The 21,225-nt window shown below is 48.1% G+C and overlaps 1 protein-coding gene and 1 long non-coding RNA gene across 2 annotated transcripts in view; one reads left to right on the plus strand and one right to left on the minus strand.

Annotated features, from left to right (window-relative positions):
* Positions 1-9,277, minus strand: part of mtnr1bb (melatonin receptor 1Bb) — a 38,550-nt gene extending 29,273 nt beyond the window's left edge. Inside the window, exon 1 of the mRNA XM_076031670.1 lies at positions 8,702-9,277. Coding sequence (XP_075887785.1) covers positions 8,702-8,993 — 292 coding nt within the window. The 5' untranslated portion in view covers positions 8,994-9,277. The remainder of the gene's footprint in view (positions 1-8,701) is intronic.
* The window catches only part of LOC142891819 (uncharacterized), an 84,803-nt gene that overhangs the window by 54,772 nt on the left and 8,806 nt on the right, over positions 1-21,225 (plus strand). The gene's annotated exons all lie outside the window — the stretch shown is intronic.

Here is a 21,225-nt window from a genome sequence, read left to right on the forward strand (position 1 = left end):
AGTCGCGGTGACCAACAACCACAGGAGGAGAGCAAAGCCACGCATGAGTGGCTGTGGATGCTGCATTATTTCTCGTCTCATTTTCCGGGGGAGGGGGGGGACTTTTTTTGAAAGTTTCCCGTTTATTCCAATATCGCTGTTAAGTAAAACAGGACTGAACAATTCAAGATAAATTTAACTTTGATATATAAATAGATGAAAGAAGAAATGGCCCAGTTTAGTTCGTTTTTTTTTCTCCTTCCTAAAACTATAAGAGAAATAATTTGTAAACACATGGCAAAAAAAAAAGACACAGCCATGTCCCTCTTCTATTTGCCTAAAGAAAAAAAAAACACACTCGCACACACACACACACACACACACACACACACACGTCCTGGACATTTCTAGGTCACGGCTTGAATCTGCAGTTAATGTGCATCTCCTAATAATTGTCAGTGCGGACCGGCAGTGGGATGGTGTTGGACTCGTCTCAGTGGGCTGCCAACAGCTGAATGTCCTGTCAAAATGTCTGGGAGCGAGACACACAAATCCCCCATATTTATTCATTTGGAGACGCTCTGGATTAGCATCAGTGTCAGCGGGATGGTGAAAAACCTAAAGAAATGAATTTGTTTCGGGGGGGTTGTTGTTGTGTTTTTTCAGACTCCGGGACTGCCCAGCGAACTAAATGCCAACATAAATCATCTGCGCCATGCTGTTTAAAGAGCATATCTATAGGGCACTGCAGGCCCCATTAATTATAGGGAGTCGTGATGCACTCAAAGTCTTATGCGACTACATTTCACACTGATAACAGTCATTATAAGCGCTATAGATCGCACTCTTAATTAAGTTTCTTTTTAAATGGGCTTGAACGATATGAGATTCCATTACACTTCAATGGCCTCCACACCTCCTCGTGCACTAAAGAGATTTGCCTCTATCGCCGTCATCTGTCCTATTAACTCGCCGCAGTTCGGCGAGGCACATGATGCAATGTCAGGTTGTCGGTGGCAAGCAGAGATTAAGAGTAACCGACACGCTTTTCACATTCTTCTCCTGTCTGATTAACAGAATCTGGAAAAGAAATGTGTCTAAATAATCTTCAAAACAACCTGCATGCGTCTTATTATGAAAAAAAACAAACAAACCAGAAGATCCATTGCAGTTATAGCATGTCTGCATCTTTGGGCTAAGAAATCTTACTCTAAAGGGATAGTTCACCCTAAATTTTCTATTTCATCCATGTACTCCGCTCCAATTTGTGGACGGAGGCTCTTGTGACATTCCCTCACCCATGTCACAGTTCTATTCAGTACCAACGTCCGGAAAAGATTCCTCCCAGTGAGGGAAAATAACCCCTGCCTCCATGCTGTCCTGTGGTGTCCTGAACATGCAGCGGTCCAATTTGACCCAAAACTGCGACGTTGATGCCATGTTTGCTGCTCGAAATATCCACGGCGGCCTCGCCAGCCTCAGCCCAGTGCACCGATGCTGCTCCTGCCAATGCTCCAGTGGATATTTTTGGGCAAAACGAGGTGTCAACGTCGCCGCTGTGAGTCAAACTGGACCGACCCATCTTCCACAGCCTGGGATGACACCTCAGCTGCTGTGCGGAGGAGACGTGTCATGTTTTTATTCTGTTCTCACTGGAGGTTGCCCATTAGGCAGAATTCTTTACCGAAACGCCACCAGAGCCTCAGTCGACGCAGAGACGCATCGTAAATAGGGGGAAAATGTGAACTCTGGATGAACTATCCCTTTCATGCTAAAACTAAAGAGTGCAGATACTGTTGAACCTGTGGTATGAACAAAGTATCAGCAGCTGAACGCTCTGCATCTGTCCGCATGGCTGCGAGGAAAGTGAGTCAGGCGTGATGACGCTGAATATGTTGATTTTGAACATGTAAAAACCACAGCAAACAACACAAAAGAAAACAAATTGAGGTGGGCTTCTGCCACAGCTGGACATGTAAGTAATTAAAGGGCAAAAATGTCATCAGTCATGGTGCTGGAGAAGGTGTGGGAGGAGGGAGAAACTAACCCCAACATCCAGTTTGGAAGGCATGGTCCGTTTAAATGAATATGTAAATATCATTTCAGCATTAGTCACATCTGCAACTTGAAATGACTGCGTTAATAAAGCGCGGCGAGAAGTAGCGAGTGTGAGAACACTACACAGCACAGTGCATTATGACAGAATGGCGCTGGTGCCGGTGGAACGGGCATTCACCCGCTCGCTCCCTCGCTCGCTCTCGCAGTCTCGCTTCCATTCATGCGCACATTTGCATACCTTTGAGGATAATGTATTGACTCGCACTCAGTCACCGGAGGCCAGCGCTTAACATATCCACCACTCACCTCCGGTAAATCTATACGCGTTTGTAACCAAGTCCCTAATCTTAACCGGGGAAAAAAATCAGCCTTTGCAGCTTCCAGGACCAGCTGTCACAAACCAATTAGTGGTGCCTGGGCTCTCAAGAGTTGTTCCTCACAAGTGTAATTATACCAGATCAGACGTGCGCACGCTCACTCGCTTGCTCGCTGTCGTATTAATATTTCATCCTACTTTTTCATGTTTTATCAATGTGAGAACAGCCGACCAAAACTAGAGGCGGGGCCTGCGCAGCCGCTGCCGCTGCCGCTGGCAGATTTCACAGAGGTGCCGTCGGGGGAGCGGGCGAGGACAGAAAGGTCCGGGACCGAGAGACGGCCTGAAAATTTCAGCACCGCAGAGAGCGCCGGGTAGCGAGTGGCCTCGGAGAGAGGAGACAAAGAGTGCGAGTGTGAAAGATAGAAGCAGCCGGGCCACGTGCTGAAATGTGCACACACACACACACACACACACACACACACACACACACACACACACACACACAGACGAGCTAAAAGAATTAAACAATACGGTCAAAAAAAATTCGCTTCAGCCGGTGAATAAGCAAATGGTTTTCCCAGATAAGGCCGTGGACTGCGGCCACTCACTCACTCTGGGAGCAGGCCAAGTGATATTATTTTGGCAGAGCAACCTGCTTTAAAATCTAAATATTCTCTTCCTTGCTTTCAAAAAAAGCAAAAAATGTTTGTTCAGCGCCATTTGTCAAACAAAGGCAGACTGGGATACCAATCACGGGAGCGAAACAATGCAATATTTAGTCCTCTGTTTAATGCGAGCTGCTCAACCTGATGCTTTGTTGGACTTTCCACGCATTCGCGAGGGAGTCAGTAATTAATCATCTGCCTATTTGTCTCATTCAGAGGCCAAACCACTACCAAGCTGGGACAAAAATCACACAGGGACATTTCATATCCTTCATAGAGTGGCTCTCAGATTGTTGACAAGCCTTTTGGCTTTATCATGGACAGGCCCGGACAACTGCAAAAACTGCGTGTCCTTGTCACTGCATTTGCAACGTGGACTGTTTGGGATGTGGTGCTTCAGGTGCTTCATGTGTGGCTGCTGCTGCAGCCGCTGGGATCTGCCCTCTGGGAAAATTGGAAAGCAAACAAAAGGACCACATTACTGGATTTCTGTCCAAACAACCTCTGCACTTTAGATCTTAATGGACTCTGGTGTTTCAGCGGCAGCTCGCCTTTCCTGGGTTGCCCGTGCTTCCGACTGGGTGTATCCGTGATTCATCCCACCTTATGCAAGTCCTTTATTTTGGTGATCGATGACGGCGATTGAGTCACGGAATTCTTTCAGGCATAATTTGCCGCGTTTGGGGGAAACAAAAAAAAAAAAAAAAAATCAGCGGCGCTGGGAGTGCGCTGGCTGACGCCCACCACAGCCAGCCCGAGTTATGAAACTTGAACGGAAGAGACATCGGAAGACGTGGTATCGATAAAAAAGTTGCACAGTGTGACCTGTGACTATAAATAAAATTAGGATGCACACACACATTGCTTCCTTAAATACAGCAAAATCCAGGCAAAAAAAAGACTCCCCCCCACCCCCTATTTATTCCAGGGGGACATTTTCTCAGCGGCAAATGTGACTTGGCTACAAAGCTGCTGTCTGCTGTCGGCCATCGGCGGCGAAACAAGGCGGGTCTGAAACGCGTTCATTCATTTTAACTGTACTTGGCACGATCTGCACTTTGAATCGGGGAAGCGCTTGGTGGGTGACTGATGACATTTCACCAGCGCCGACAAGAAGGCAGATTGAGAGAGACCCCGGGTCCGCGTGCTGCGGCCGCATCAGGAGCTCCTGTCAGGACGCGAGGGAGCCGACTGTTTAAAGAGATTTTCCATTTAACAGCAGAAAGAAAAAGGTCTTTAAAAAGCGCTTTTTTTTTTTTTTTTTACTCCATTTCTGTGGAGGCAGAGGAGCTACAGCAGGAAGTAGCTGGAGAGGAAGGGGGCGAGATATGATGTAAATAGAGTGGATGTGAAGAGAGTCTCCATAATGAGTAATCCTGTAGAACTCCCTTTGATGGTTTGCACCACCTTAGCTCCTTCAAAGACAAATCTCCAGGGATGAAAAACGAAACACACAACACACCTGTATGAGGCCTATTCCACACACACGCGCGCACGCACACTCACACACACACACACACACACACACACACACACACACACACACACACACACACGGGTTTCACTGTATCACATTCTTCTGAATTTGCTTTATCTGCTTTTCAGGCAGGCCACATAAAGCAAATCGTGCGTGAGTCAAAGCTCTCCCTTTTATTCAATTTTTTTTTTTGAAATGCTCCAGGGGACAAAAGGCTCTAATGGCTCGTGAACGCGTGCAGTGTGTTGCGATTGAGCGGTCGGCGCTTACATATATTCAGCGGCGCCTCGACAGAGACGAGGCGCCTTTAAATTAAACATCGAGGGCCTCGAGAACGCACACAAAAAAAAACAGAGTTAGACAGAAAAGCAGAGGGAAGGGGTCAGGAAGGTAATGTGCAATCCCGCTGCAATCCCGCCGCAGCCCTGACGGGCGTGAATCACAGCGCTTCTCAGCGCCAATTCAGTTTTTAGAATAATAACGCATCCTAATGTGCGGTGATGTTTACTACAACTCGCACACGCACTTAGTCATCAGCGTGGCGACAGGAACGCTGTCATCAGCTGCTCGCCGCCGCTCTCTTTATCTTCTCCTTCATCACACAGAGCCGAGGTGGTGGTGAGCGTGGCAGCTGGCATGAGCCCTCCTCCTGCTCCTGCTCCTGCTCCTGCACCTGCACCTGATCCTGCTCCTGCTCCTGCACCCGGTCTGACTGTTTACAAGTCAGGTGTTTTCCCTCGGAACGACCGAGTGGGCCGCCGCGACCGTGGGTTCAGCGTTGTTTCTCAACTGCTGAGTGGGCTGTTTGAGTCGAGAGGGAGAGATCAGCTTTAAGCCAAAAGTGCAGCGCGTGAGTGGGAAAAAATAAATAAATATTTTTTTAAAAATCCCACAGATGTATAGGATTCTTTTCTGGAGAGGTAGGCTGAGGGGAAACCTAGAAATAGCGGGAGATATGGGATAACCCGCAGCTTCCAGAGCGGCCCGAGTTGGGCCGAGCAGCTTGAGTTGGGAGTCAGGGTGTTAAATTTTCATTGTCCCGTTGATAAAATAAATGTTTTATCAGTCCTTCCCTGCTTAGTTTGTTCCTTTGAGGTGAAAAGAAAGGAGAAAGAATGAGCCAGGAGTCAGTGATGATTCTACAGGAGACGGTTATTGATTAGTCACTGAAGAGTTTCCAGTTCTGAAGAAGATCACCCTCCCCTCAATCACCCGCGACACAGCGCTTCCTCTTAAAAGTGGAGGGCTGCTTTCATCCGGCTCTGAGGTCAGAAAAACATTCTGCAAAGGCTCAAGACGGTCTCGTCCGCTGTTTTGTAAGAAGACAAACGTGCCGGTGCGCCTCTGGTGCCACTCTTATGAAACGAAAAAAAAATCAAACCTCGGCCCGTTGCTGCGACATGCTTTGGTTCTGATGAGCTTCACAGTGTTGTTTTACACTGGAAGGCCGTTTGTGGCGATCGTGGAGAGGCTTTCTTGTAGGAGTATGAATGAGAGGCAGCAAAGATGAAGGTGTCAAACTTTCTCTGTGGCTGATGTTTTTTAGTCAACCAGCATTCTCTCCTCATTCATTTAAACGGCGGAGAGATGGAAAATCCATGTAATTATATTAGAGGCCCTGAATGCGGCTGCCCGACTTTAGGTCTGTCGAGATGGTGGCGGTTGTTGGTCGAGAGAGAACTCTTGAAATGCTGCTTCTGTTCACAATGCTTTTTTTTCTCACTTTTCCAGCAGCACTACCTTAAAGAGCTTTCGCGAGACAAGAAAAAATTATAATAACCTTGGTTGGAGTCACTTGGGAGCTATGAATGATGTGAACTTTACCTAAACCTTCATTGAAAAGGATTGAAAATGGGGATAAAGGGAGAAATCCAATAAAGTGCAGAACGTGAAGTCATTCACTAAACACAGGCTTGTATTTCAAAGCTCCATATATACGCACGTGTGTGTATGTACATATATATATATATATATACATATACATATATATATATATATATATATACATATATACATAACATGTGTGTGTGTGTGTGTGCATACATACTGTATGTTCTCAAATAAAAGACAAGAATGTTAAGTAAATTTGAATGAATCCAAGGAGAGGACCCTCTTCCTTTTTACATAAAAGGGAAGTAGCTGTTTTTGGTTAATCCTCAGCGGGTTTAGTCAATCCACTAATAAGGGAGAAAAATCTCCAGTTTGTGTCCAATTGGCTGTAAAACAGCTGCTGAATATGCAAATAAATGCATATTCCTCGTCCTAATTGTTGCATAATAAAGCGCAAAACAGCCAGTCAGCACCGTCCGGCGCACACTACTGCACAAACATGTCCAACTCCTTCTATTTAAAAAAATAATATCAGTTTAGTCAAAGTCTCACATTTGGTCTTGAGCATTTTAAAATACCACTGCCAAAATCAGGTGAGGATCCCCCGAACATGAAATTTCTTTCATGAATTTTCATTGAGGGGAAAAAAAGTATATGGAGATTTTTCCCTGAAAGGGGGGCAAAGCTGGCGCTGAGCCAACAACAAGCCGTCGTGACTCACTGAGACTCTTGAGGAGGGTTCATCAGAGAGGAGATGAATAATTATCTCAAGAGAATGAGGGTTTTTTTTCTTACTCTCACACCCGGAGCGAAAGAGCACATTCATCACTCGCATTACATTGCGCATCACTGTGGCAGCACACTGCCTTCTGGGTAATTTCCCGGGCTGGCATCGGAGCGGCTTCATCAACGTCACCTGGGCTTAAACAGCCGCTTCACCGGCGGGAGTGAATCCCTGCACCTCTGAACTTTACCCAGGCAACAGATAAAAGGCAGTTTTACACTCTTTCTAATGGTGTGAGGTATCAATCAAGCTGTCACTGTGCTGCAAAGCTCAGCCTCAGAGACATAATTGGCCAGCTGAGGCTGGTAGATCCATTCTGAGGGCGGCTATCAAAGTGACCGGCCGCTGCCTCACTCAGCTTTACAGCTGCTGGTTGTGTGGTGGATGATGTTGTCAACAGGTAGCTGCGAAGCACTTGGCAGCCTCCTTGTGAGGTGTTGATGTCAGAACTCAGAGGTCACATCAGAGCGCATTTTCATCTCCAAAACTGGGGCGAGCCGAATCGTCCAGCAATCCTTCATTTCCCGTCGCCCGCTTACCACACGCTCGGGGGGGGGCCAGGGGTGACGCAGCCTATCACGGCTCCCGTCGGACGGAGGCGGGGTTACGCTCTGGTCAAGTCGCCAATGCAGAGACCGTTCAGACTCAGACTGACGGAGAATCCAAGAGTTGCCAAGTTGGCCTAATGCGCTTTGTGTCTTTGTGTCGTGGGAGGAGGCAGGAGCACCTGGAGAAAACCCACGCAGGCAAAAGAAAGACTTTGTCCACGCGGGAATCGAACTGCAACGCCAACATCTGAGGCAGGTTCAACGTTTTTTGCTCAGCGAATCCGAGCTGCGTATTCTGCCAGCATCAGGTTTCCTGACCACCTTTGACTTATAATGCACTATTATTCAACATTCACCGGTGCTCTTCCGCCACTCAGGGTCACAGTGTGACAGGGAGCTGGAGGCTATCCCAGCTGCCTCCGGGGTGAAGGCGGGGTCACACCCCAGACAAGTCGCCAGTTCATCGCAGGACAACACAGAGAGGAAAACCAGCGTTCAGACTCACACTTTAGCTCTGCAATTAGTCTTTGACTGTGGGAGGAGGCACGTGGAGGAAAACAAAGACTTTCCCAAAAGTGGGAATCGAGCACAAAACTTTGTGTTTCTTTAGGCACCAACATGAAAGCCAAGTTCAATGTTTTATTCAACAAACTGCAGCAGGATGTGGCACCGACAGCCAGAGCCCTTGACTTGCAATGCACTGGATTAGAGAGTGATTGGTCATGGACTCATTAAGGGAAACGGGACGGGTCAAAATGCAGTCAAAGGTTTTCGGATTAAGAACGGGCACTGAGTCAAAAACCAGAACATCAAAATATTTGCATATATTTGAGGTCAAGTCTCCTGGCCCTGCCCCACAACTGACTTCGCACAAATCGACCGGAGTAAATGCGAGTCCTTGCATTACAGCAGGTTGGGGAGGAAGGGGAGGTGGCGGTGGGGGGTGGGTATGGCGCGCGCAGGCTTCCCCCCTTTCCTGCGCCCTGCAGCGTCACTCTCATTAGTGGCAGCGCGTGCTCGCTAATTACAGCAGCGTCTTACCCGCGTTCCTCAGCTTGCGGTTCCTGAACACGGAGATGATGACCAGCAGGTTGCCCAGCACGTCCACCACCGTGGTGAAGATCAACACGCTGGCCAGGATGCCGATGACCCAGGCGGGGCGGACGCTCCCATCCGCGGCGGCCAGCGTGCGCTCCAGCTGCCCGACCCGTAGCTCCGTCCGGTTCTTGATTAGTGCGAATGTCTCCGGCATCACGTTGCCCGTCTGCGCTCTTCTTCTTCTTCTTCTTCTTCTTCTTCTTTTTTTTTTTTTTTTATGTCCCGCAGGTACCATCGGTACCGGCGCGTCCCAAATCAAACATGGATCGTACCTGGACGCCTCCTCCCCTCCGAGTTCCTCAAGAGCGCACTCGGAGTCGGCGACTTAAAGGCGAGTTACTTGATATTCTGTTGCGAGGCTCTCGGCTCTGAAGTCACACAGACTCTCTCCTCTTTACCTTCGCACTGAACAGGAGGGAAAATAAATATGAAAATAAAAAAATAAAAAAAAACATCCATCCATGTGCCCGCACGGTTTGATTGGACACGCGGCGGTACCACACCTCCTCTTCTGGTGAACCCCCCCTCCCCCCCTCCCCCCCCCAAAAAAAATAAATAAAATAAAATAAAATAAAAATCTTTCAGAGCAAACTATTGATTAGGAGAGGGCGCATGACATTCGCCTCTGGAAGTGTCCCTGGCTCGCGGCTGGCTCGGGCTGGCATCTCCATCCCCGTCGGCATGCGTGCGCCCGCTGCCGAGAGATTAATATGAAATTAAAAAAAATTGGGGAGGAGGTGATAAACAATAAAGCTAATCCCGCTCCTTTAAAAAAAAAAAAAAAAAAAAAAAAAAAATCCAAAATATAAATCAAGCCGTCGGGCAGCCTACGCAGACCATCAGTCTGATTTAATTTGTTATTCTCTGCGCAAACGCCGGTGACGGATCGTCTTCCCGAGCCGGTCCCGATGCCCTTGCCATCGCTCCGAACTACGACGCGGGCTGCGCTCCGCTCCGCTGCGCGTCCTGCGTGCCTGTAAACAGCGGAGAGGAGCTGACGGCTCACGGGGGGAGGACGGCAGAGGATTCCACCGCGACCGAACAACAACTGTCAGCCTCCGACTCGGGCTTTTTAACAGGGAGGGGGGGTTTTCTCTCCCTCCCTCCCTCCCTCCTTTCATTCACCCCCGTCCTTGAGTTTCTCTCGCCATCCTACCACTATACCAACACCAACACCGCCGCGCAGCGCCGGGGCGTGCGTGCAGACCAAGATCCCCCACATCTTCTCCACATCAGGCCATTCCCAGCGTGACTTCCCGGGATCCGGCTTTGATATCTGCACAATTGCCTGGGGTAGAGGGGGGACGGAGGGGGGAGGGGGGAGTAGTAGCTCTGAAAGTGTGCACGCAGCAGGGGTCTGTACAAGGGGAAATCCACACACACACACACACACACACAGGCTTACATGGGGAGTGCATGTTTTATCACAAATGAATTGAAGCAATGTTCTGAAAATATGATTTTACTCACATGTTGAATTAATTCAAGCCATTTGATAGCGCTGAAAGACTTTTATTTATTTATTTTTATTTATTTATTTTTTTAACCACAGCCGGTCCCTTTCATGGCTGTGCAAAAAAGAGGACCAAGCAGGGCTGCAGGAGTTATACTGTGGGAGGGTCTCAAGTGCAAACATAATACACTATTGATTGAACCAATATCCCGCAGCACTGTGTGTGTGCCACCCAACTAGGACGCCTCTTTTAAACTCTGCCCTGTGATTCACTTTGGTGCGGCGTCCAATCAGGAGCTGGTAGAGGTGGCGCTCCAGTCCCGGCCAGCCTGTAATGCCGCTGAACCAGTGGCAACCCACACTCTGCACTTCTCTGCTTTTGCCGTGTCACATAGGCCGCGGGGTTGCCGTGCACGGGTTGACACATTGAGGCTGCGGCAGATGCCCTCGAGCAAGGCATCAGGAGCAGATTAGGACAAGCCCGGTGTCAGTTTGCGATGTTCTCCAAAGGCGTGATGCAGCCGACGTGACGTTGGTAGACAGGGTAGGCAGGCAGCTCTGCACAGGCATGGCATCGCACACACAGACACACAGACACACACGCACGCACACTTTGATAATGGAAACAATTGCAGGTAGTGAATGAACCACTAACGGCTGCGACTGAATGAGAGGCGAGCGTGTCGGCACGCTGACGGTGCAGAGGATAATCAGGCTAATTGAAATCTGCAAACTCCTGATAAAGCTGTTCTGTCCACAGAACTTCACAGACGTCCTCGATTCCATTGCCAATTTGATTTCTGCATTTGGCCGCTCTGAGTGAGTCTTGAGCTTTACGGCGCGGAAGCATTGTGCATTGTAGCCATGAGAAAAAACCAGCAACACAAAACAAGAATCGGGATGGACCGGGCTGGGTGACTGACTCAAACTGAATACATTGTAGCGTCGCCATGCTGGACAAGAGTCGGTGATGAAGCTCCCCTCCTGCTCCTGACACCCGTCTGCTTGGAACAATGTGCTTTAATTAATACTGATCAATCATAATCGCTCTACTGTCATCTCAGTTTCTTGGAGTCGTTCCTCGGCAGAGTTGTTTTGCTGAATTTGCCAGATGGCGGCATGCAAAAAAAAAAAAGAAAAGAGCAAATGACGGGTAAGTTTTATGTGAAGAAACAAGGGTGGGGGAATAGACCAGTCGGGCAAGACTATAGTAATATATGCATGTTTACTGCCTCCTGGTCCCCGGTGTCCTAAATAATGCAGCACATGTAATCACATTTGTATTGCAGACACGCGCACAAAGAAGACGCCTGAACTTCCCGAGGGCTGCCGTCTTCCGAACAGAGTGAAGCTGTGTAGCACCGTGCAGTTCATTTGAGGTCCGCGCCACACGTATGAATTGCCGGCGTTAATAATGCATCGCGCGTATTACACGCAACGCCCAAAGTCGTGTGTTTTCACCGTAGGCGACGTTTCCGTGTGGGTGTGAACGTCGGTCAGGGCAGGTGGACGAGCGCCGGTGATTGCAGGCGTGAGACTCGAGTCTGGTCGTGAGAGGATAAATGTGTCCAGCGGCGGGAGAGCCACCAGCACAGTCAGAAGGAAAAATTTCAAAGCGGAATTCAGTGAACAGTGACATTGAAGTGTCTCCGTCCTTCAAGAGTGTCGCTTGTTGTACGTGCTGAAATCTCAGTTCTGGAAATTGATCCTCTGTGATGTAAAAAGGGCACCAGTGCCTCTCCCAGGTGACAGGTGCGAAAGATCCAGTGAGGCTTCAGTTTTTTTGAGCAGGGAGACTAGAGATTAGGTGGGCTGAGACCATTTTCTTGCTGGAGGCTGTAAACAAAAGGCTAAATATGCTGCGCTGAGAAATGGCCGTACGAAGCCCTTTAATTTGAATCAGTCATCATTTTCTGAATTTTCCACAGAAGCTTTTCCTGAAGTTATAAATTATGACTCAAAGTTAATAAATTCATAAATCTCAGACGAAAGACGGAGCGCGGCTTCGCCCAGCGAACACCACGATGAAGCCGAACCAGAAAAGATTTCTGCGGCCGCGGCTCCACGCGGCTCCTTGCTTTAGTGATAATTAATTTTACTTTTGGCGTAATGAATATGTTACCATGCATGCATTTAAAAAAAAAAAAAAATTGGGCTGGTAATAAGACAAACCTGCAGACAGCTGTAGTTAATCTGCACCGTCACAGCACTGATGGAGTCCGTTAGCACTGTTCTGCACTTCTGGCTCTTTTGTTGGATTTGAGCAAAAACTTTTTTGCTTAATGGCACTGCTGAAAGCTTATTCGTTGCTTTTTGGCATTAATGGCTGCAGACTTGATCAAGTATTGTGTGTTTTTTTTAAAAGTAATTTTTTTGTGTGTACAGATTGTACTGGCTCATTTGGAAAAAGAAAAGAAAACAAGACAAACCTGCAGCTGTTTATCTTAGATGATGTCTGTGGAGGCTTCAAACAGAAAAAATAAGCATTTTTTTCTCTTTTTATTGATATTAAAAACAAAAGCAGAAGTTCCATCCATTGCTTTTTCTGCAGCGATGCATTAAAAGTGCGAAATCTGGTGAATGATTGTGGGTATAATCCGGTTCCTGGAAGTGGATGTTGAAATGTCACTTCACGAGGGAGCAGAGATAGAACCAACACCAGAAAATGTGTTCAGACTGTCAAGCGGTTCTTTGTTTAAAAATCATAGCACTTTTAGAGATGTTTTTGTGGAAAATTCTGTTTTAGTGTTTTAATTTGGCAAAGCTTTGTGCCCTCCGGTTTCCTGTTTGTGTTTTGGTAACAATAATAATAATAATAATGCATTTTATTTAGATTGTAGACTCCCGACTTCACATGGAACAACAGTTTCATTAAAGCAGAGGAAGAAGGTTACTGCTACTGCAAGCTTTTTTGTGCGGTTTTTCATACAAAAAAGGGAGAAAAAGTCTTCCAGATGATGCAGCAACTTCAGCAAATCTAGATGCTTTTTTCTGCTGGCGAGTGTTCACATGAACCTCCTTGATGATCAAAGCACAATATAAAGCTTGCCGCCTTTTTTTTTTTTTTCCAACAAAAAAATAATAAAAATCTGCATCTCAGCAATCTGGATGGTGACAGCGGACCGCTTCCCTCAGAGCTAAAGCAGATAACAGGCCCCGCCCCCTCCGCCTGAACCGCGCATCCGCAAATTTCTCAGCAGCGTTTCGGATCCATCAGCCTCTGACAAGATCAGAGCAAACTGGTCGCTGAGCGGCGCAAACAAGTCCAACACCCAGAGAAAAAAAACAACCTTCCCAACCCCTGTTAAACAAACACCCCAGAAAATGGGGTTCAACCTTCTATCTATCCATCCATCCATCTCTCCATCCATCCATCCATCCATCCATCCATCCATCCATCCATCCATCCATCCATCCATCTCTTCCTGAAAGTGTTTTTCTTGTGGAGGCTGTAAAGTTACAGCTTTGCTTATTTTTCCTTATTATTTTTCTCATTTTTTAACCCCTTTCAGCGCTGCTAGCATGCATGTTGGCCACAACAGGCAGGGTTTGTGTTGTTGATGTTGCGAGGGATGGTGGTTGGCGGGGGTGGGGGTGGGGGTGGGGTGGGGTTGGTGGGTGGAGGGCGGAAGGTCTGTGTGTGGGGGGAGAATCCAATAAAGGAAATGAAGTATGTGGCACAGCGGTAAACGGAACTCGTCTCGCTCGCACAGCTGTTTTGCAGGCATATGCCAGAGGATTGCCACAGTAATAATCTGCAGTGGCAGGAGGGGAGGGGAGGGGAGGGGAGGGAGGGGAGGAAGGGAGAGGAGAGAGGCAGGGGAGGGCGGCTGGAGGGGAGGCGGGGGAGGAGGGGAAGGCGAGGGGTCTGAGGTAGGGGGCAAGGCGGCTGCACACCCTCGTCTTCACTGATAGGAATTCACATTGTCACGGACGGCTGTGACCCTTTGCCATTCAGAGCTGCCCTCACTTCCTCCTCATCTTCCTCTTCCTCCTCTTGACCTCAGCCGTTTCGGACGCTGATGAGTGAATAATGCATGTGACCAAACGTGCCCGGGTTTGAATTTGTGAACATTTGCCCTGCTGTGTGTGCGTGCATGTGTGTGTGTGTGTGTGTGTGTGTGTGTGTGTGTGTGTGTGTCATCAGAGGCAGATGTTGGGCACATAGATCAGGTCTGGCTGGCTGTGTAATCCCGGTGTTACCGAGAGCAGCGTGGATTTGCAATCACCCACACAGCCAGCCGCCCCACGGTGAGCACAACCCCGCGGCAGGGGTGGTGGTGGTGGTGGGCGGGGGGGGTAATCTCTTGTACTTTTCCCACTTTCCCCTCTCTGCTCATCTCTTGCCCCTTTTTCTTACGCGGGTCTATCGTTCAGCCGCCTCCTCCTCTTTTATGTAACATCCTCTTCCCTCCATCCTTTCTCTGTCTAACTCCTCTTCCCTTTTCTTTGCCCTGGCTGTGTCCAGCCGGATCTGGAAAGAAAAACGTCACTGTCGCTGGCGGCGATGGAGGGAGAAAAGCATGATAGACGGAGGAGGGAAGGGAAAGAAAAAAAAAACTGTTTTTAAGTGGCTGAGCCGACTGTGCAGCCCAAATGGCAGCTGGTCCAATGAGAAGCAGAGCCAAAGGCTCTGGCTGGTCCTCTTCAGTCTGCCCCAATGCATGAGGGATAAACAGTGGCTTTGTTTATCACTCCCTCTGCACCTCCTCCCCCTCCTCCTCCTCTTCGTCCTCGCTGCCTTTGGTTTGACCCTGCGTCTGTCACCGGGACAGCCCGCATGCTCGGAATTAATATGTTAAAGAAGCCGGGTGGCCATCAGACGAGCGTGCCGGCGAGACGCGGCGTAAATTATCAGGACATGTTGCATAATCCCTGTCAGAATAATTTAATAAGCCGTGAATGCGGGCGAGTAAATTGCTTGTAGATTCCCTCCTCCCTGCCACCACACGGTGGGACCTTCTCCACCTGCGGTGCCTTGTTTACATGTCGTTGGATGTTTTGTTTTTTTTGTTGCTGTTGTCGTTATTGTTGTTTTGGGTTCAGCGCGTACAGCTGGAGGCGGAGGCAGCGTTGCATAATGTGAGGACAGGTGCGTGCATGGCTTGGCTATCGAATCGTCTTGTTTTAATAGACACGAGACACAAGCGAGATTCGAAGACTCGCAACACAGGTTGGAGTCGGCGTTCGCACAGCGAGTCGCAAAATCATGAGGGAACTAGATTTAGATAATATATATATAAAAAAAAAACAAAGGTGACTACAAGGGCCTTTTGTTTTTTGGGGTTTTTTGTTGTTGTTGTTGTTGCAAGAGTTGCCAACCGTCCCTTAAAATACAGAATTGTCCCGTATTTGACAATGAAATGGTGTGTCCTGTTTTGAGTCGATACGGGACAGAGTTTGTCCCGTCCTTCTAAGTGGTCTTGAACGTAACTGTATTTTTTGATGTAAGCTCACTTTCGTTTCCGTAGAGTTTCCGTTCAAAACCCTTTTGAACCAATGCGCAACCCATTCACAACAACTGCGTGCTGGCTGTGTTAGCTAGGGTTGCCACCTCATAGAGTTTCAAGTCCATGACATCTCGGGGGGGTGGGCGGAGGGGGCGGGGGGTTAGAGATCTCTCAAGTCTGTCGACGACAGGTTTTTTAGTTGCCAAACATGGGACAATCGCGTATTTTACGGGAGGGTTGGCAACCCTATCTAGACCACAGACGGAAATCAAATGAGGTTTTGTCCTTTTCCCTAAAAAACAGGACAAATCGTGTCCCGGGAAAGATTTTATTTTTCCCGGGACAGGTGGTGAAAAAAGAGAACAATTCTGGGAAAAACGGGACAGGTGGCAACCCTATGTGTAGCTTGCATAGAGTAGGCCATGAATGGGGATTGCTTGTTCTTTTCAGCAGCAACGAAAATGGCTAAACTATGTGAACCATATACTTTTTTGAAACCCTATTTTCAGTTGTGATTTACCGGTGCAGTCGGCCGCAGGAAGAGGCACTTCCTGCAGGAAGAGGCACTTCCTGCGGCCGACTGCACCGGCCAATTTGACAACGTGCTGATTAACCTGCCAAACCAGCGACGGCTAAACGACCGAACGCTTGACTGGCTGCTGAAGCTAAACTGATGCGACAGATTAGCGCGTAGTCACATATTGCTGTGATGCACAGCAACATGTGACTCACCCCTGACGTGTCACAATAAAGCCTCTTATAATGAAAGAAGGTCACAGAGTGAAGGTTAAGTGTAAAAAAAAAAAAAAAAAAGGTTTAGCAACCACATGGCATGTTATTAAAACTGGAGAAGAAATAAATGTTTTGGCTTAGAGGAAAGTGAAGCGCGCCGGCCTCCTTTTAAGGGACCTTTGGCTTGAGACATGTTTAGCATCCTCCACCAATTGAAATCTAATTTTCTGTGCCGCCGTGCAGTGACAGGAGAGGATAATAGGGAAAGTGCTCTCAGGTGCGATCACAGTGCGGAGCAAAGCCGACTGATTATTTTTCATCTGGAAAGTTGATTACTGGAGTTTCAGAATGTGTCCTGCAGTGACAAGTTTAATCAAGTTGCCCCACACTTCTCTCTCTCTTTTTTTTTTTCCTCGATTCGATCGGAAGCGTAACACAACACAGCAGCGTGTGAATTCCCGACTGGGGCCGATGCAGGTGTGGTGGAGTGGGGGGTGGAGGGGGTGGAGGAGCTGGTGGGAGTCGGGGGGGGAACAAATTCATCTCCCTCTAGTTCGCTCTTGTACCCGTCTGTGTCTTGAGCGCTTCACAGTTCCTGCAGCGGGGAACAGACCTGGAACAAGCCGGCCAACGTTTGACTGCAAACTGTTTCCATCTACTGCGCTGACACAAACTGGCCACACACTGAAAGATATATGAAGTTTTTTCCTCTCCAAAGTTATTCCTATGCTTCAACTGATTCCACCTGCTTCTATACTGCACCAGAGCTGCACAACTACCCCAGCATGTGCAAACCTCCGGACACATAGTTTAGCGGGGGAGTGTGGTTGCTCTCGTGTCAAATAACTGCAGCTCCCTGTAGCGCTCCGGCCACACACGCACACACACACACACACACACACACACACACACACACACACACACACACACACACACACACGCACGTGCTCCTCAAAATTGCCACTGAATTTTTTCAGAGGACGGAAAGACACACATGATCAGGTAGAAAGTGGAGTCGAGTCGTCGCAGGATCTATTTCTTTTCTTTTCAGTTTTCAGACGGTAAGAGCCCGGCGCTGTTTCAGAGGAGGACGGGTCGAACCGTTGAGGACAGCGTTTACATGCTGAGGTTGTCCGGGTAGAGGAGAAAGCTGTAATAAAAAAAGGAAAAAAAAAGGTCCGTAGTTCCCGTTGGGTGCAGAGCGTTAGTGGGGCCGTCAAACCTTCCCCCACCAATCCAGAATTAATAGCCGGTCACCTTGTTTCCTTTTTTTTGCGAGGATGTCGATAAGGCCGTCGAGAAATGTCACGGCAGCCTGAAACTGTAGCGCTCTGCAATTAAAGCCGCTTTTTAATGTGAGCGACGTGCAGCGTCCGCATGTCCTCCTCATCAGATACATGGTGGTGGTGGAGGGGCGGCGGGTGAGGTGGCGGGTGAGGTGGGAGGGGCAGCAGGGTCGTTTTGTCGTGCCAAGCTGACAGCGAATGTGCAAGATGAATTTCTGCACGGTGCACGCACGGATGTGCTCTGAGCCATGTTACCATGGCGGCGGGTCACGGCGGAATAGGAGAGGAGAAGAAGAAGAAGAAGAAGAAGAAGAAGAAGAAGAAGAAGAAGAAGAAGAAGAAGAAGAAGAAGAAGAAGAACTGTCTGAAGAAGAAAATGAGCCGCACAATAGGCCGGAAAACATCTATTCGATTCGGGAAATAAGTCATTGAATAAAGGGGCATAATTTGAAAATTATACCACAATCTGCTGCGCTGCTGGCTGAGCTGCGGTCGTCGTCACGCGCGTCGTGTTCCAGTCATTACCAAAGAAAAAAAACAAAAAAACACACCGTCTGTCAGTTTGAGCTCTTAACATTTCAGAGGACGTCCGTGTCTCACCGGGATATCGACAATTTTGAGCTCCTCCAATTTTAATCTGCCCAGATTTTGTGCGGCAGGCGAAGAGGAAAAAAATCATTTATTTCATCTCATTTTATTTTGTTTCTTCATCTGTTTTTTAGGCCTTCATGGTACAACCAGCTGCTTCCTATCGCGGGACGTCGTGAATCTCTTTTGTTTGAGCGCACGGCTCCTTGTCTGTGCACAGATCTGGCACCTGTGCCTTGGATGGCGTTGCAGCGGTTAAACAAAGAGGCGTCTCACGTGTCGGCGTCGAGGTCCCAGCTCTCAATTTCAGCTTCTTCTCCTTTCATTTTTTTGAAAGCTGGCTGCACGTTCCCACCACGCCCCTGCTGCTGCTGCTTCCTGCCACGCTCACACTTGTGCCAGGTGAACCGGAACGTGCACAGCGGCCCTATAGCAGGTGTGAATATTTCTTCTTTCTTTTTTTTTCTTTTTTTCACCCCTCCAAACGTGTTAGTCTGACCCCTCCGGGCCGCCTGGCCAGACACATGTCAGCGTGGAGTCGGCGCCACACCTCACCGCTCTGCTTTTTCCCAGCAATGAAAAAAAAAAAAAAACAGAGCGAGAGAATGAATGAGGGCTCGCTCACGTTTCTGTCACACGCCGACACATGAGGAGGTGGCGGAGCCTCGTTCTGTCCAGCCACGTATGTGACTCACAACTTGTGTGTGCGCAGACGATGCAACAAAAGGAAGAACATTAAGACGTTTTGGTTTTTTTCCGGAGAGAAAGACTCGTGATTTGCAACACAATGCACAAAAGAAAACCCAAGCTGACAGTCAAGAGTGAACAGATTTAGGGGGAGGAGCTTGTAGCATCCAGTCAGTACACAATTTTTACGCGTTTGAACCCTAAATGCGTAGTTTCTACTGTTGTATAGCGTATATCTGGCTGTTTAAGGACATTGGGGGCATGGGTGTGAGTTTAGTTTAGACCAAAGTTGAGTTGGTTTCAAGTGTGAACACAGGCGGGCTGTGGTTCCGCGTCCTGAGCTCAGGCCGCAGGAGGTGCCGACCCCGCTGTCCATTCACCGTGTACACAAAATGGAAATGTGGCCGCTACTTATAATATTCCAACCTCTGAACCACTTCTTCTGTCTTTCTGTGCTTTAATGGTGAAAGAAGCAGCTTTTACTGCAGAGTTGTATCTGTATTTGTTTTGGGGTTGTCTGGATCAGCTGTCGATACTACCCAAGTTTCTTTTTTTTCTGTTGTTGTTTGTTTTTTTTACACCTCGCCATCTCCCTTGTTGTGTCTGTGCAGTGATGAATGGGAACAACAATTCTGGAAATTGGTCCAGTATTGAGTGGCGGCTGGAAACCAACAAACCCTGACAACAACGTAACGCTTCCGGGTAATTGCGGCCCATCAAAGTGTTGTCTATTAAAACAGGAGGAGAGGAGGGAGAGGCACCGCTCTTGCTCTCGGCGTGCCGCCAGACTCCATTTGTAGGGGCAGTAATTTTATCTTTGTAAAACACGTTCAAACTTGGTTAAAGAAAAAAGAAAACAACACTCACACACACAAGAAATCCCACCAGATCTCTCGCAGTACGTCCATTTTTAACTAAACCAACAATCCGCAACTCTGGTCACGTCACAAAAAAAACGCTTTTATTTTGAAATACATTAGCTCCAGATACAGTTTGGTTTTAGCCTTTTAATTAAATATGTTGTTCTGTCTGCGCGAACCACAGAGCGTAATATCCACAAACATTAAACTGTGGCGCTGCTCGGTAAACAAAACATGCTCAGCAGTTTAGATAAATGCTCTATGATGGGCCTCTTTAGACCGGAGGGATTCAATTGCACCCGCCTTGACTCAACAAGGGACCAATTTCAAAGAGTACTTCTTGTCTCCCCCACTAGTCTCTGAGGAACATGACAGGGCAAAAATAGGATCTGGGCTGAAAAAACACCAAAGATCCTCTTAAAAAAAAAAAATAAATAAATAAATAAATTCCCGCAGTTCCATCTTCATCGAGCCGCCGCGTGTAACAGTCGCATCTCCCAAGTGAGGACGGCGGCGTTCACTCCATCATCGTGTCCAGAGCAGTCGGGCTGTGAATGCTGCTCCCTTCGTCTCTTTGTCGCAGGCGCCCCACAAGACATTTATTTCCATTATAAATCAAACATAAGGAGTCATCTTTACCAGAGGAAAGACTTTTATGAAGTACTAAACAAACAAACCAAAAAAGAAAAGAGGCCAGTCAGCCGTTTACTTAACTGTAAATCTGACGAGTACCGACTCTATTTACATAATCCCTACACCAGAGCGTCGCCTCGCGCCTGGTCCACTTGTTTCTAAGTTGTTGAGCGTTCAGGCTCGCCGCCAGTGCCGGCAGACAGCAGCTTTTTTTACACTGAGTTATCAATGAGGCAGTGGTGTGTGCACGTCGCGGGTGAATGACTCCGCACTTCACGGCTGCCTATCCACGTAATTCAATAAGCCTTTCGGCACACAGACTCTGAACATTCGTATCAAATATTAACAGCAGGCGGGGGGTGTGGGGGAGGAGGAGCGGGGGGCGTGGGGGGGTGGGAGGTAGGGGGAGGGAGGAGGGATCGGCTTGACCCGAAAGACCGGCGACTGACTCTTGGCGTGATACGAACGCGGCACACACGGAGATTAATCAGCGTCCTTTGTCACAGATGAGACAGTGTAGGCAGAGGAAAAACATATCTAATTAAAGGTCCCATATCAGTGTCATGTCCTCCTGATTTCAAAGACTGCGCGCTGCAGCGCACAACGATCAAGCCAAAGAGGTGAAGGAAGGGCACAATATGGGACCTTTAAGTTGCGGGACTGGCATAAAAAAAACATACATACATACATAAAATACATACATACATAGAATACATACATACATGTATGTGGCATTGCATAAGTGCTGCACTCCTGAACCCCCCGGCGCTCGGTGCCG

The sequence above is a fragment of the Nelusetta ayraudi genome, unplaced genomic scaffold (assembly GCF_046127955.1).
Source record: "Nelusetta ayraudi isolate G7.1 ecotype Tasmania unplaced genomic scaffold, CSIRO-AGI_Nayr_v1 ptg000033l, whole genome shotgun sequence".
NCBI classification, from domain to species: domain Eukaryota; kingdom Metazoa; phylum Chordata; class Actinopteri; order Tetraodontiformes; family Monacanthidae; genus Nelusetta; species Nelusetta ayraudi.